Here is a 15,425-nt window from a genome sequence, read left to right as displayed (position 1 = left end):
GTTAAAAAGGAGAAGAGACAGAAATAGATAGAGCGAGAGAAAGAGGGCAGGAGAGAGAGATCCATGTCCTTAACTGCCTGGCTGGCTGTCACTGGGTGGGTGGGTGTGTGTGTGTGTGTCCTGACTCCTTCTGCAGCAGCCCAGTCCTGTCACTGTCAGGCCCTAATGGAGCTGCCTGTGGGACAGCACTTTATTATCTCAGTGGCACTGTCAATAGCAGAACCATCAGTCACCGGGCTGTCCGTCTGTCTACTGTGTCTGGCTCTGGGCCACAGCCACCACCACCCACCGCCCCGTCAGGCTCACTGTCACTGTCAACACCACACCAGCCAGCCACACGTCAACATAACAAGGACAGAGGGAGAGGCCCTGACACAGTGGCTAGTTTAGTGTGTGTGTGTGTGTGTGTGACAGAGAGTGAGGAATTGATTGAAGAGGTGTGTGTGTGTGTGTGTTTTGAGTGTGGAACTATTGTATTTTCAGTGTTGGTGTGGTAGATGAAGTGTGTATGGGTGATGGTGTTTGAACGCTGTGAATACTTTAATAAGACCACTCTACTGGTAGTGTGTTCATGTGAATACTTTAATAAGACCTCTCTACTGGTAGTGTGTTCATGTGAATACTTTAATAAGACCTCTCTACTGGTAGTGTGTTCATGTGAATACTTTAATAAGACCTCTCTACTGGTAGTGTGTTCATGTGAATACTTTAATAAGACCTCTCTACTGGTAGTGTGTTCATGTGAATACTTTAATAAGACCTCTCTACTGGTAGTGTGTTCATGTGAATACTTTAATAAGACCTCTCTACTGGTAGTGTGTTCATGTTAATACTTTAATAAGACCACTCTCTACTGGTAGTGTGTTCAGGTGAATACTTTAATAAGACCACTCTCTACTGGTAGTGTGTTCATGTGAATACTTTAATAAGACCTCTCTACTGGTAGTGTGTTCATGTGAATACTTTAATAAGACCACTCTCTACTGGTAGTGTGTTCATGTGAATACTTTAATAAGATCACTCTCTACTGGTAGTGTGTTCATGTGAATACTTTAATAAGACCACTCTCTACTGGTAGTGTGTTCATGTGAATACTTTAATAAGATCGCTCTCTACTGGTAGCTACAGTACAAACACACTTAGTTATTTCTAGGAAAAGTGTTCTGGTTATCTGCACAAGGCTAGATCTTTATTATCTTGTCACCCCTCGCTACTGCCCTACAGTCGTGGCCAAAAGTATTGAGAATGACACAAATATACATTTCCACAGAGTTTGCTGCTTCAGTGTCTTTATATATTTTTGTCAGACGTTACTATGGAATACTGAAGTATAATTACAAGCATTTCATAATTACAAGCATTTCAAAGGCTTTTATTGACAATTACATGAAGTTGATGCAGAGAGTCAATATTTGCAGTGTTGACCCTTCCTTTTCAAGACCTCTGCAATCCGCCCTAGCATGCTGTCAATTAACTTCTGGGCCACATCCTGACTGATGGCGCCACATTCTTGTATAATCAATGCTTGGACTTTGTCAGAATTTGTGGGTTTTTGTTTGTCCACCCGCCTCTTGAGGATTGACCACAAGTTCTCAATGGGATTAAGGTCTGGGGAGTTTCCTGGCCATGGACCCAAAATATCGATGTTTTATTCCCCGAGCCACTTAGTTATCACTTTTGCCTTATGGCAAGGTGCTCCATCATGCTGGAAAAGGCATTGTTTGTCACCAAATTGTTCCTGGATGGTTGGGAGAAGTTGCTCTCGGAGGATGTGTTGGTACCATTCTTTATTCATGGCTGTGTTCTTAGGCAAAATTGTGAGTGAGCCCCCTCCCTTGGCTGAGAAGCAACCCCACACATGAATGGTCTCAGGATGCTTTACTGTTGGCATGACAGAGGACTGATGGTAGCGCTCACCTTGTCTTCTCCGGACAAGCTTTTTTCCGGATGCCCCAAACAATCGGAAAGGGGATTCATCAGAGAAAATGACTTTACCCCAGTCCTCAGCAGTCCAATCCCTGTACCTTTTGCAGAATATAAGTCTGTCCTTGATGTTTTTCCTGGAGAGAAGTGGCTTCTTTGCTGCCCTTCTTGACACCAAGTCATCCTCCAAAAGTCTTTGCCTCATTTGTGCGTGCAGATGCACTCACACATCACCTGCCTGCTGCCATTCCTGAGCAAGCTCTGTACTGGTGGTGCTCCGATCCCGCAGCTGAATCAACTTCAGGAGACGGTCCTGGCTCTTGCTGGACTTTCTTGGGCGCCCTGAAGCCTTCTTCACAACAATTGAACCGCTCTCCTTGAAGTTCTTGATGATCCGATAAATGGTTGATTTAGGTGCAATCTTACTGGCAGCAATTTCCTTGCCTGTGAAGCCCTTTTTGTGCAAAGCAATGATGATGGCACGTGTTTCCTTGCAGGTAACCATGGTTGACAGAGGAAGAACAATGATTCCAAGCACCACCCTCCTTTTGAAGCTTCCAGTCTGTTATTCGAACTCAATCAGCATGACAGAGTGATCTCCAGCCTTGTCCTCATCAACACTCACACCTGTGTTAACGAGAGAATCACTGACATGATGTCAGCTGGTCCTTTTGTGGCAGGGCTGAAATGCAGTGGAAATGTTTTGGGGGGATTCAGTTCATTTGCATGGCAAAGAGGGACTTTGCAATTAATTGAAATTCATCTGATCACTCTTCATAACATTCTGGAGTATATGCAAATTGCCATCATACAAACTGAGGCAGCAGACTTTGTGAAAACTAATATTTGTCATTCTCAATAGTTTTGGCCACGACTGTACAAATAAAACATTGCATCTAATTTCCTCCTCTCTCTTTCTCTCCCCCTCTTTCCCTCTCTCTCTTTCCCCCTCTCTCACTCTCTTTCCTTCTCTCTCCCGCTCTCTCTCTCGCTCTCTCTCACTCCTCTGCTCTCCACCCGGTGGCTTTTAATGAAATAAAGCCCAATATCTCTCAGTAGAACACCATCTTAGGCTCCTACTGTATACACACACACCTACCCAGCTCCACTGGTGTTCCCCTCCTCTCATAATAATTTACTAGCCAGGGGGCCCCGGACCCACACCAGCCACTACACACCACCATGAATAACACAGCACTAAGATGTAGTGTCTGAAGACGTGCCCTGTGCCACAGGGTGTCTAGCCAATCACCAGCCCAGGGAGAATGGGGTTGAAATGGCCCAGGCCCATATTGATTTAATTGCCTTGGTTTATTTGTGGCATCCTAATTATTGACTGGAGCTGAGTTTAATGGGCCTGGTTTTATGAACACGGGGAAATGACTGCATATATGGTCCTCTGCCTCCCAAATAACACCTTATCCTCTATTTAGTGCACTACTTTTGGCCACTGCCCTATTGAAAATAGAGAATAGGGTGTGATTTGGGACACGCATATGGCCTTCAATCTGCAGTTTGTTTGGCCCATAATGAACTGCTCCCCGTCCCTCCCTAGATCCTCTTTCACACTCATTTTAAAGCTACATTCTGGGATTTGATAAACAACAAAACAGAAGCCCTGTTGAATTGAAATGACCATTGAACAGAGTCCCAGATCACAGACTGTAGCTTTAACCTTCTACTCAACCCTCCTGACAGCCCCCCCCCCCCCAAAAAGAACATTTGAAAAGTCGTCGGCGCACTGCCCTTTACGACCGCCGATTGGGAGGACGCTCAAGTTTTACTAGAGGGTGGCGGAAGCTGGTGTGATATTGAGCGGTAATATTTACCCTTCAGTACCCTCGGGGGAGGAGTTTGGTTGCTATAGGCACTGCACTGTGTCAACCCAGGGTCCATTAAGAGAAGATTAACTTAATATCTTTACTGTAGTGTACTCTACATATCTGGGCCTGTATTTCAATCAAGAGCCCTTAGACAACACTACTTTAACTGAGACTCAGCGATATGACGTTGCCACGAGCAGCACCGCAGATGAGCGTGATGCAAGACTTTGCTCTCACACAGTGTATCTGAGCATTTTATTTTTTATTTAACCTTTATTTAACTAGGCAAGTCAGTTAAGAACAAATTCTTATTTACAATGACAGCCTAGGAACAGTGGGTTAACCGCCTTGTTCAGGGGCAGAACGACAGATTTTTAACCTTGTCAGCTCGGGGATTCGATCTAGCAACCTTTCGGTTACTGGCCCAACGCTCTAACCACTGGGCTACCTGCCGCATGTGCATGGGGGCGCCACACATTGCTACAATGTGATAGCTACGGGACCAAAACAGCTGAGAAGTTTAGCCTCGCGTTTCAACGCTCCTAGTTGTTGCGGAATTCAACCCGATATTCCTGTTTACTTAGTGCATGGCTGAGTCTACCTGTAAACATTGCTGTTTGTTGAGGCTGTCATGTGACCCAGACTAGTGTCCTGTCCAGGGGGTGTACTTGTACATCAAGCTGCCACACTCTACTGAAACAGCAGATAGACTAGCGTCCTGTCCAGGGGGTGTACTTGTACATCAAGCTGCCTCACGCTACAGAAACAGGAGATAGACTAGCGTCCTGTCCAGGGTGTGTACTTGTACATCAAGCTGCCTCACGCTACAGAAACAGGAGATAGACTAGCGTCCTGTCCAGGGTGTGTACTTGTACATCAAGCTGCCTCACGCTACAGAAACAGGAGATAGACTAGCGTCCTGTCCAGGGTGTGTACTTGTACATCAAGCTGCCTCACGCTACAGAAACAAGAGATAGACTAGCGTCCTGTCCAGGGTGTGTACTTGTACATCAAGCTGCCTCATGCTACAGAAACAGCAGACAGGCTCCTGTGAACAGTTCCAGCTCACACAAGCCAAGGCATGTGCAAGGCTACTTACTTACATACTCAACCGAAACCATTGTAACTTTTGAGTCAAGCACCGCCATGCCCAAACAACAATATTACCAACTTCTCAAGCGTGTTTGTTTGTTGTCAACGCTGGCATAGTGATGGCGGATATCATCTGCAATTATTCTGCAGTTGGCAATTATTCTGCAGTAATGACAAGGAACAGCGATGAGCTCCAGCTAGTGTTGTTCCTTCAGAAAGAAGTGACTCTAATGAAGCCTTGTTTAATGATTGGGCTAATTAAATCAGCAGTGACTGTGCTGTGTGAAGGGGGGATTCTCAGACTTTGTACTGTAAATGTGCCAAGGCAGAGATTGTGGGGACAAGGGGCCCTAGGGGAGGTGGGCGACTGGGTTTGTGTGACGAGACCAAAGTAGACTATAACCTTCCTCTCTGTGTTTACTGTGATCACAAGCTACATAGTTTATTCAGACAAAGACGCTGTACACTAATAGAGTTTGGTTTAAGTTGGCCAGTCAAGATTATTCTGGAACTGCATTCATTAATTATTTTCCTCGGTGCTCTACACTGGCCGACTTTGTTGAAGTAGGCACACAAAAAGGGATTGATGCTGAAAGTGGATATTCTAAAGTGAGTTAGCATATAGCTTGGCTGTTGGACAGGGCTTGGGCCTCATTGAGTAATGTTAGCCTGTTATGATGGCTCATTGGATAATCTTAGTCTGTTATGATGGCTCATTGGATAATGTTAGCCTGTTATGATGGCTCATTGGATGATGTTAGCCTGTTATGGTGGCTCAATGGATAATGTTAGCCTGTTATGATGGCTCATTGGAAGATGTTAGCCTGTTATGATGGCTCATTGGATGATGTTAGCCTGTTATGATGGCTCATTGGATGATGTTAGCCTGTTATGATGGCTCATTGGATGATGTTAGCCTGTTATGATGGCTCATTGGATGATGTTAGCCTGTTATGATGGCTCATTGGAAGATGTTAGCCTGTTATGATGGCTCATTGGATGATGTTAGCCTGTTATGATGGCTCATTGGAAGATGTTAGCCTGTTATGATGGCTCATTGGATGATGTTAGCCTGTTATGATGGCTCATTGGATGATGTTAGCCTGTTATGATGGCTCGTTGGATAATGTTAGCCTGGTATGATGGCTCATTGGATAATGTTAGCCTCAGTGGAGACTTCTGAGGGGAGGACGGCTCATAATAATGGCTGGAACGGAGTGAATGGAATGGCATCAAACCATGTGTTTGATGTTGTTGATACCTTTCCACCTATTCTGCTCCAGCCGTTACCACGTGCCCATCCTCCCCAATTAAGTTGCCACCAACCTCTTGTGGTTAGCCTGTTATAATGGCTCGTTGAGTAATGTTAGCCTGTTATAATGACTCGTTGAATAATGTTAGCTTGTTATGATGGCTTGTTGAGTAATGCTAGCCTGTTATGATGGCCTGTTGAGTAATGTTATCCTGTTATGATGGCTTGTTGAGTAATGTTAGCCTGTTATGATGGCTTGTTGAGTAATGTTAGCCTGTTATGATGGCTTGTTGAGTAATGTTAGCCTGTTATGATGGCTTGTTGAGTAATGTTAGCCTGTTATAATGGCTCGTTGAGTAATGCTAGTCTGTTATTATGGCTCGTTGAGTAATATTAGCCTGTTATTATGGCTCATTGAGTAATGTTAGCCTGTTATGATGGCTCGTTGAGTAATGTTAGCCTGTTATTATGGCTCGTTGAGTAATGTTAGCCTGTTATAATGGCCCGTTGAGTAATGTTAGCCTGTTATAATGGCTCGTTGAGTAATGTTAGTCTGTTATAATGGCTCGTTGAGTAATGTTAGTCTGTTATAATGTCTCGTTGAGTAATGTTAGCCTGTTATGATGGCTCGTTGAGTAATGTTAGCCTGTTATAATGGCTCGTTGAGTAATGTTAGTCTGTTATAATGGCTCGTTGAGTAATGTTAGTCTGTTATAATGTCTCGTTGAGTAATGTTAGCCTGTTATAATGTCTCGTTGAGTAATGTTAGCCTGTTATAATGGCTCGTTGAGTAATGTTTACCTGTATATTATGGATCATTGAGTAATGTCAGCCTGTTATGATGGCTTGTTGAGTAATGTTAGCCTGTTATGAGGGCTCATTGAGTAATGTTAGCTTGTTATGATGGCTTGTTGAGTAATGTTAACCTGTTATGATGGCTTGTTGAGTAATGTTAGCTTGTTATGATGGCTCGTTGAGTAATGTTAGCCTGTTATGATGGCTTGTTGAGTAATGTTATCCTGTTATGATGGCTTGTTGAGTAATGTTAGCCTGTTATGATGGCTTGTTGAGTAATGTTAGCCTGTTATGATGGCTTGTTGAGTAATGTTAGCCTCTTATGATGGCTTGTTGAGTAATGTTAGCCTGTTATGATGGCTTGTTGAGTAATGTTAGCCTGTTATGATGGCTTGTTGAGTAATGTTAGCCTGTTATAATGGCTCGTTGAGTAATGCTAGTCTGTTATTATGGCTCGTTGAGTAATATTATCCTGTTATTATGGCTCATTGAGTAATGTTAGCCTGTTATGATGGCTCGTTGAGTAATGTTAGCCTGTTTTTATGGCTCGTTGAGTAATGTTAGCCTGTTATGATGGCTTGTTGAGTAATGTTAGCCTGTTACGAGGGCTTGTTGAGTAATGTTAGCCTGTTATGAGGGCTTGTTGAGTAATGTTGGCCTGTTATAATGGCTCGTTGAGTAATGTTAGTCTGTTATAATGGCTCGTTGAGTAATGTTAGTCTGTTATAATGTCTCGTTGAGTAATGTTAGCCTGTTATAATGTCTCGTTGAGTAATGTTAGCCTGTTATAATGGCTCGTTGAGTAATGTTTACCTGTATATTATGGATCATTGAGTAATGTCAGCCTGTTATGATGGCTTGTTGAGTAATGTTAGCCTGTTATGAGGGCTCATTGAGTAATGTTAGCTTGTTATGATGGCTTGTTGAGTAATGTTAACCTGTTATGATGGCTTGTTGAGTAATGTTAGCTTGTTATGATGGCTCGTTGAGTAATGTTAGCCTGTTATGATGGCTTGTTGAGTAATGTTATCCTGTTATGATGGCTTGTTGAGTAATGTTAGCCTGTTATGATGGCTTGTTGAGTAATGTTAGCATGTTATGATGGCTTGTTGAGTAATGTTAGCCTCTTATGATGGCTTGTTGAGTAATGTTAGCCTGTTATAATGGCTTGTTGAGTAATATTATCCTGTTATTATGGCTCATTGAGTAATGTTAGCCTGTTATGATGGCTCGTTGAGTAATGTTAGCCTGTTTTTATGGCTCGTTGAGTAATGTTAGCCTGTTATGATGGCTTGTTGAGTAATGTTAGCCTGTTACGAGGGCTTGTTGAGTAATGTTAGCCTGTTATGAGGGCTTGTTGAGTAATGTTGGCCTGTTATGAGGGCTTGTTGAGTAATGTTAGCCTGTTATGATGGCTTGTTGAGTAATGTTAGCCTGTTATGATGGCTTTTTGAGTAATGTTAGCCTGTTATGATGGCTTGTTGAGTAATGTTAGCCTGTTACGAGGGCTTGTTGAGTAATGTTAGCCTGTTATGAGGGCTCATTGCTGAAGAAAGTCAAACTACTGTGAAACAGCACCATAACAGTCAAGTCATCAAGATTTGTGATAGGATTACACACTTCAGTAGACTGTACAGTATGGTGTGTTTCTGCCAACAGGTATAAAAGGGTTTCAGCAGCGTTGCAGCATCCTTTTGTGTGGATATAACCTTAATGTATTTATACCTGAATTGTGTCTGTGATGATCACCTCATTTCCACTCCTAATGAGTGAAAAACAAAGGCCTGCCGTAGCGTTGCTGAAGCGTTTAATATGGGTTGTATTTAGGTCAGCTCTAATAACACAGGTTGCACAAACCTGATGATGTTTCCCAACTAAATATCAACTCAAAAATAAGGCAAAGATTTTTAATTACAGTATCTATGGCCCCAAGTGTCCAATTCCCTTTCATATCAGTCTCCCGGGGCCCTAAAGGGGAGAATAGAAAGGAACACGGCAACGAGAGAGAGAAAGAGGGAGAGAACTGTAATTACCAAGGAGAAAGAAGGAGAAGAAGAATAGACTTTGGTGATTTTTTTCCTTTTACTCACCTGAGTTTTTTTATTTTTTTTATTTTTTTAATCTGCATGTGACATGTTCATTATCGGGATAATCAAATGCAGACTTTTTTTAGTAGGTCTTGGGTGCTTTTGTGTGTTGTTGTTTTGTTCCTTGTTGTTTATTCCCCGTTTGATAACTTTGATTTCAAACAAAAGTGAGCAGATCAAAGATCATAAAGTGTTTCCCTGTGATCATGTAAAGTAGCTCCTTCCCCGCGGTGGCCTAGATTGGAGGTGTCTTATCGACGCTTTATAAATGACGGTAAAACATATTGTACCAGGAACATATTGTACCATTTCAGTGGTGTATGCAAGGGCCCTGGAGAACAAGCATTCAATCAATCAGTCCACCAATCAGTCAATCACATTTCTAAGAGGTACAGATCACCCTGCTGCAAGAGAACATTGCTGCAATGCAACAAATAAAAAATGTGTTGTTACCGCTCCTTTGTCTCTGTCGTCCCCCTCCCTCTTTCCATTTCTATCTAGACTTCCACACTAACACCATGCATGTCTACCTCTCCTCACACAAATTGGGCCCTCGAAACCTGCTAACCTGTTCCGAGGGAGAACAAAAAGCGTGTGAATGATCGATCGGTTAAGGGAGGTGTTGTGCACATAATGGCGTCTAACGCACAATGGGAGCCCCGGTGTTGTACCGCGAACGGCTCCCCGCCTCCAGCGGCGCCCCAGGCACTGGAATAACAGTGGCATTTAATTGGTCTGGTAAAACCACCTTTACGTCGCGCCCCCGGCCACCTTATATTGTCTCTTGTCAGTCTCTCAACACACACACACACACACACACAGACTTTCAACGTGGGTAGCTTAGCACGTCAGCGCTAACAGACCGGGCCGTGTTAATGAAAACATATCCAGACAATCGCTCTGGTCTGCAGGGCCTATTGAATAGTGATGGGGGCTAGGGGGAAGGTGTTACAGGCTTTGGTTTTTCCATTTATATTTCGGGGTTGGACGTTAGCATGTTGGGCGCACCGATTGGTGTCACCTCGTTAGTCAGTATGTGTTACACCTGTGCTGGCTTGTCATCCCGTTAGTCAGAAGCTGTTTCACCTGTGCTGGCCCAGTTGATATCTAAAAAAACTGTAATATATCTGATCTTCCCTGTTTTCGTTTTGCTCCACTTTTTGGTTAACTTCCTGTCTTTAAGTTTGGTTGGGGTTTTTATTTTGTTTGTCTCTTCTGGTGGGTGTCTTTTAGGGCCCAGTTGTTGTTGCTAGTTAACAATTTGGTACGTTCCCCAGCAAGAAACCAAAAATTGTCACTCAAACAGAAGGTGGAACTAACAAAGAGTCACTGACAAGGAACAAAACAGGTTCTAGGACGGGTTCTGAAAGACATTCATGGGGTGTCCACTGAAAAGGTGCATGCTGCCCTAGGGGCCCAGGGCCCCTGTAAAGCAGCGGTTACATAGTAATGACAGGTCCTAGCGGTCCCTCTGGTGCCATTAGAGAGAGCAGGCAGAGACATGAGTACAGTGTGTGTGTCGCTCCAGGGCCTGCGTGTTCACCTGCCCCAGGTAGCAAGCTCTGTGTTTGATCTCACTGACTGTCACAAATGTAACCCATACGGCTACTAAAAGAAAACGCTCCGTGCAGAAGTACTGAGGCCCTTTTGCCAGAATACACACAGCATACAAACCAGATAGGTCACCTCTGTGAATAAGGAAGGTTGTGTTTATGTAGACTATGAGTTACACACACTTAAGCCAGACTAGACTGAGGTACACTTCTCAATCAGTATGTTTACCTTTATTTAGCCATATCAATCATAGTTATCATTATGTGGTCCTCTGTAGCCCAGTTGGTAGAGCATTGTCCTTGCAAAGCCAGAATTCCCGGACCACCCATACATAAAATGTAAACACGCATGACTGTAAGTATCTTTGGATAAAAAGCATCTGCTAAATACCATATATTATTATTATTATCATCATTATGACCCTCTCGGTCTCCTCTCCCATAGCCCTGTGCTGTGGAGTGTTGTCTCTGCAGAGAGGAGCAGAGAGGTGTCTCAGCAGTGGTAGAGGAGACTCAGAGGAGCAGAGAGGTGTCTCAGCAGTGGTAGAGGAGACTCAGAGGAACAGAGAGGTGTCTCAGCAGTGGTAGAGGAGACTCAGAGGAACAGAGAGGTGTCTCAGCAGTGGTAGAGGAGACTCAGAGGAGCAGAGAGGTGTCTCAGCAGTGGTAGAGGAGACTCAGAGGAGCAGAGAGGTGTCTCAGCAGTGGTAGAGGAGACTCAGAGGAACAGAGAGGTGTCTCAGCAGTGGTAGAGGAGACTCAGAGGAACAGAGAGGTGTCTCAGCAGTGGTAGAGGAGACTCAGAGGAGCAGAGAGGTGTCTCAGCAGTGGTAGAGGAGACTCAGAGGAGCAGAGAGGTGTCTCAGCAGTGGTAGAGGAGACTCAGAGGAACAGAGAGGTGTCTCAGCAGTGGTAGAGGAGACTCAGAGGAGCAGAGAGGTGTCTCAGCAGTGGTAGAGGAGACTCAGAGGAACAGAGAGGTGTCTCAGCAGTGGTAGAGGAGACTCAGAGGAACAGAGAGGTGTCTCAGCAGTGGTAGAGGAGACTCAGAGGAACAGAGAGGTGTCTCAGCAGTGGTAGAGGAGACTCAGAGGAACAGAGAGGTGTCTCAGCAGTGGTAGAGGAGACTCAGAGGAACAGAGAGGTGTCTCAGCAGTGGTAGAGGAGACTCAGAGGAACAGAGAGGTGTCTCAGCAGTGGTAGAGGAGACTCAGAGGAACAGAGAGGTGTCTCAGCATTGCGTGTGTGCGTGACAGACAGAAAGAGCTAAATAAACATCCTGAATGTGTAACTTCTGTATAATTCCTCCAGTAAGCCACTTCAATTCACTTTCAAGATCTGAGCGTGAAGAGAACCTTTAAGCTCCAGTACTTAGTACTAATCTGGTTTACATATTTTATGATTAAAGCATAATACAACTTTTTATGAGTTTCAGAGCTAAGCCAGCTTCAGTCCACTACTACTCAAATCTGGCCACAGCGAGACTTTAAAAACCCCACTACAGGAATGAATAGGTTTCCCAGCGTTTCAGAGCGGATGCACGGAGTTGATGTGAATATTTATGTGTGATATATCTGCCTTTGATCGCCAGGGCCTGATTTCCATAAAGTCCTTGTGTCGGTTTTGAGAGGCAAGAGGAAAAACAAAATTAGCCGGGGCGCAGAGGTTAAGACTGCCCCCTCTCTCTCTCCCTCGCCTGCAGCAAGGAAACCACACACACATACACAGTGAGAGAAACCCAAACTATTCCTCTCAACTTTAACACTGAGTGCAACTCTCATTAGTCTAGAGTCCTCCTCTCCTTTCGTATACAACACTGAACACTCAGAGAGCATGCTGACTAGCAGAACACCAGTATGTACATTACAGAACCAAAGGTATGTGGACTCCTGCTCATCCAACATCTCATTCCAAAATCATGGGCATTGATATGGAGTTGCCCCCCCCCCCCTTTTTGCTGCTATAACAGCCTCCACTCTTCTTGGAAGGCTTTCCACTAGATGTTGGAACATAGGTGTGGGGACTTGCTTCCATTCAGCCACAAGAGCATTAGTGAGGACATGTGCTGATTTTGGGTGATTATACCAATGGGGTTGAGGTCAGGGCTAGGTGCAGGCCAGTTAAATTCTTCCACACCGATCTCGACAAACCATTACTGTATGGACCTCGCTTTGTGCACGGGGGCATTATCATGCTGAAACAGGAAAGGGCCTTCCCCAAACTGTTACCACAAAGTTGGAAGCACAGAATCTTCTAGAATGTCATTGTATGCTGTAGAGTTAAGATTTCCCTTCACTGGAACTAAGGGTCCTGAACCATGAAAAACAGTCCCAGACCATTATCCTATGATTATTTCCATGTTGCAAAGGTGGCATCCTATGATGGTGCCACGGTGAAAGTCAGAGCTCTTCAGTGCGGGTGTGTTTGCCAGTGTTTGTCTATGGAGATTGCATGGCTGTGTGCTCGATTTTATACACCCGTCAGCAACAGGTGTGGCTGGAATAGCCAAATCCCCTAATTTGAAGGGGTGTCCACATACTTTTGTATATATGGTGTACCTCAGCACATCCTAAAATAACAAAGTGCTCAGCTGTTCCTTTTTCATTAGTGCGACGTAATCTGTTTTTAAGAAATGCTTTGTGGAAAACACTAAACATGGATCAACCCCTCTCTCTACTGCCCCTCTCAAGGCCCACCTCTCTCTACTGCCCCTCTCAGGCCTAACCTCTCTCTACTGCCCCTCTCAGGCCCAACCTCTCTCTCCTCTCTATACTGTACCACAATAACAACAAACCTGCCCTCTGAAAAGATGCCAAGTGTCAAAAAGCACACTTGAACTGTTCTGTGTTTTTTCTGTCTTCTTTCTCTCCCCTCCCCCTCCACAGATCCCCTCTGCTGCTCTCCTAATGGAGGTGCTGTGTGTGAAGATGAAGGAGAGGAAAGTGCTGACAGAAGCGCTGGCCGCGCTCACAACACCAGTCAGCGAAATCGCCTGACTCCCACTCCGGGGCTGAGGGCTGCGGCTGGGAAAAACTGTCATCCTCTCACTCTCCTCCTCCTCTTCTCTCTCCATCCCTCCTTCGTGCCCAGGCCTTTCTTTCTCAGCGGGGGCTGAGTTGGCCAAGTCGACATGAAGTTGCTCTCTCTGTGTGTGTGCGTGTGTGTGTGCGTGAGCGCGCACGTGTATGAAGTTGCCTCCACGCCGCGCTTCCAGAACCAATATTTACGAGAAAAGCGCTGTCGACTCACTCCGAGCCACTCGCTCACGCAGCGGTCTAGTGCCGTGCCGGGGCCCAGCCTTTGTAAATGAGCCCCCAACATCTGCGTTAGTGGTTAGCGCGCTCCATCTGCGAGACAGGGCCCTTTAGCGTCAGGCTAATTTACAGTACAGAGACAAACGCTCTCTTTCTCTCCCTACTCCAAACGCCATCCTGAGGTGATGATAACATTATGCTTACGTTTTTACTTCAAGTTAGACATGATTTGTTATGGTTTTTTTATTTAGATATTTTCAGTAATTTATTGTGGATCTCAAGGACCCCCCAGGGTGCTCGGAGTGGGACCTGACCCAACAGTGCAGACTCAACGAAAGAAAAAGTACACTCTTAAAGTAAGAAGCAGACATACTCTCTCTCCTCTTAGGATATACTGGACTCAAACCCGACACATGCATTCCATGTCCCATTTGGACCGATTGGATTCCATTGTTCCATTCACGTTTCAGTGACCCAAATGCTTTTAACGTGAATGATATCATAAAATATACATTTTGTTTGTTATGTCTAGGTGTATTGTGAAATGTATTTTATTTACATTTGTGTGTTCACTTCATATTGTATTCTGCAATAGGTAATTATGTTATATTGTTAATTGATTGAAACTGAATTTAAATAAAAGTGTTGCCAATTGTTTTATTTTTACACTATGGAGTCAAGGTTATTGATATGTCACATTAAAGGTGCACTATGCAGAAATCTCTCCACCATTTCCTGGTTGCTAAAACTCTAATAGTTTGCCTAATGTCAGTTTATGTAACAAAATAAGATAGTATAGTGTAGAGAATCATTGTACCATCTAAACCGCTGTGAAATATATTTTCCATAACCAAAAATATTGTTGTTTCAGCTGTTTAAAGCTGGTGTACAAAACCCAAAGTAAAATACACAAAAACAAACTTAAGAACGGGAAGCATAGAACAGCGCACATAGAACGGATTTACCACTTCTTAGACTTACTTTCAAGTGGAATGATGGATCTATAACTCACATTTCTATTGCACGAAAAGTTACATATTGCCACTTTAAAACAATTATTATTTTCTTGATGCATCATGTGCTGCAATGTTTTCATGGCCAGAATGTACTGTTGGGTCAGTGGTTAAAGACCAAATCATTTTTATATCCAGGCTAGTCTCGTTGAGATAAAAATATATTTTTAAAGCGAGACCTAGAACTGTAGCTAATAGAAAGACAGTAGTGTATCTAGACTCTGTCCTGCCTTGTTGACAGTGATGGACCATGATTCAGTTCCTCTATTGGACGGGCGGAGGCGAGGCTCCCTGTCTCCCAGATGATTGACAGGCGACTGGTAGACCATCAGCATGGTTTCCGACGGTAATGAGCGACCCCCACTGTTGACTTCATTAACGAGGGTCTTCAGTGGGCCACACACACAAGCAGCCCAGTGGTAGAGAGGGAGCAGTCTCACCCCTGACGTACCTCTCCAGCCCTTTTATGTTTCTCTCTTCCCTCTCTCTTTCTCTTCTTTTATTATTCATAGTGAATATCAAACCGTGATCTGGGTCTCCTCTGTCCTTGAGCAGGAGTCCTACACCCGAGACCACCACACTTCTCCCTCTCTCTCTCTCTCTGATCATGTCTTCCTCTCCTCCTTTCTCATC

General features: G+C 44.3%; 1 protein-coding gene across 3 annotated transcripts in view; it reads left to right on the top strand.

Annotated features, from left to right (window-relative positions):
• The window catches only part of cntln (centlein, centrosomal protein), a 148,044-nt gene extending 133,605 nt beyond the window's left edge, over positions 1 to 14,439 (top strand). For all 3 annotated transcript variants that reach the window (XM_071407647.1, XM_071407646.1, XM_071407648.1), the window contains one exon: positions 13,411 to 14,439. In XM_071407647.1, the coding sequence (XP_071263748.1) occupies positions 13,411 to 13,521 (111 nt within the window). In that variant the 3' untranslated portion in view covers positions 13,522 to 14,439. The remainder of the gene's footprint in view (positions 1 to 13,410) is intronic.
• The last annotated feature ends 986 nt before the right edge of the window (positions 14,440 to 15,425 follow it).

This window comes from Salvelinus alpinus, chromosome 6, assembly GCF_045679555.1.
Source record: "Salvelinus alpinus chromosome 6, SLU_Salpinus.1, whole genome shotgun sequence".
Taxonomy (NCBI): Eukaryota; Metazoa; Chordata; class Actinopteri; order Salmoniformes; family Salmonidae; genus Salvelinus; species Salvelinus alpinus.
The sequence above is the reverse complement of the archived record's forward strand: the minus strand, read 5'-3'. Positions and strand labels throughout refer to the sequence as shown.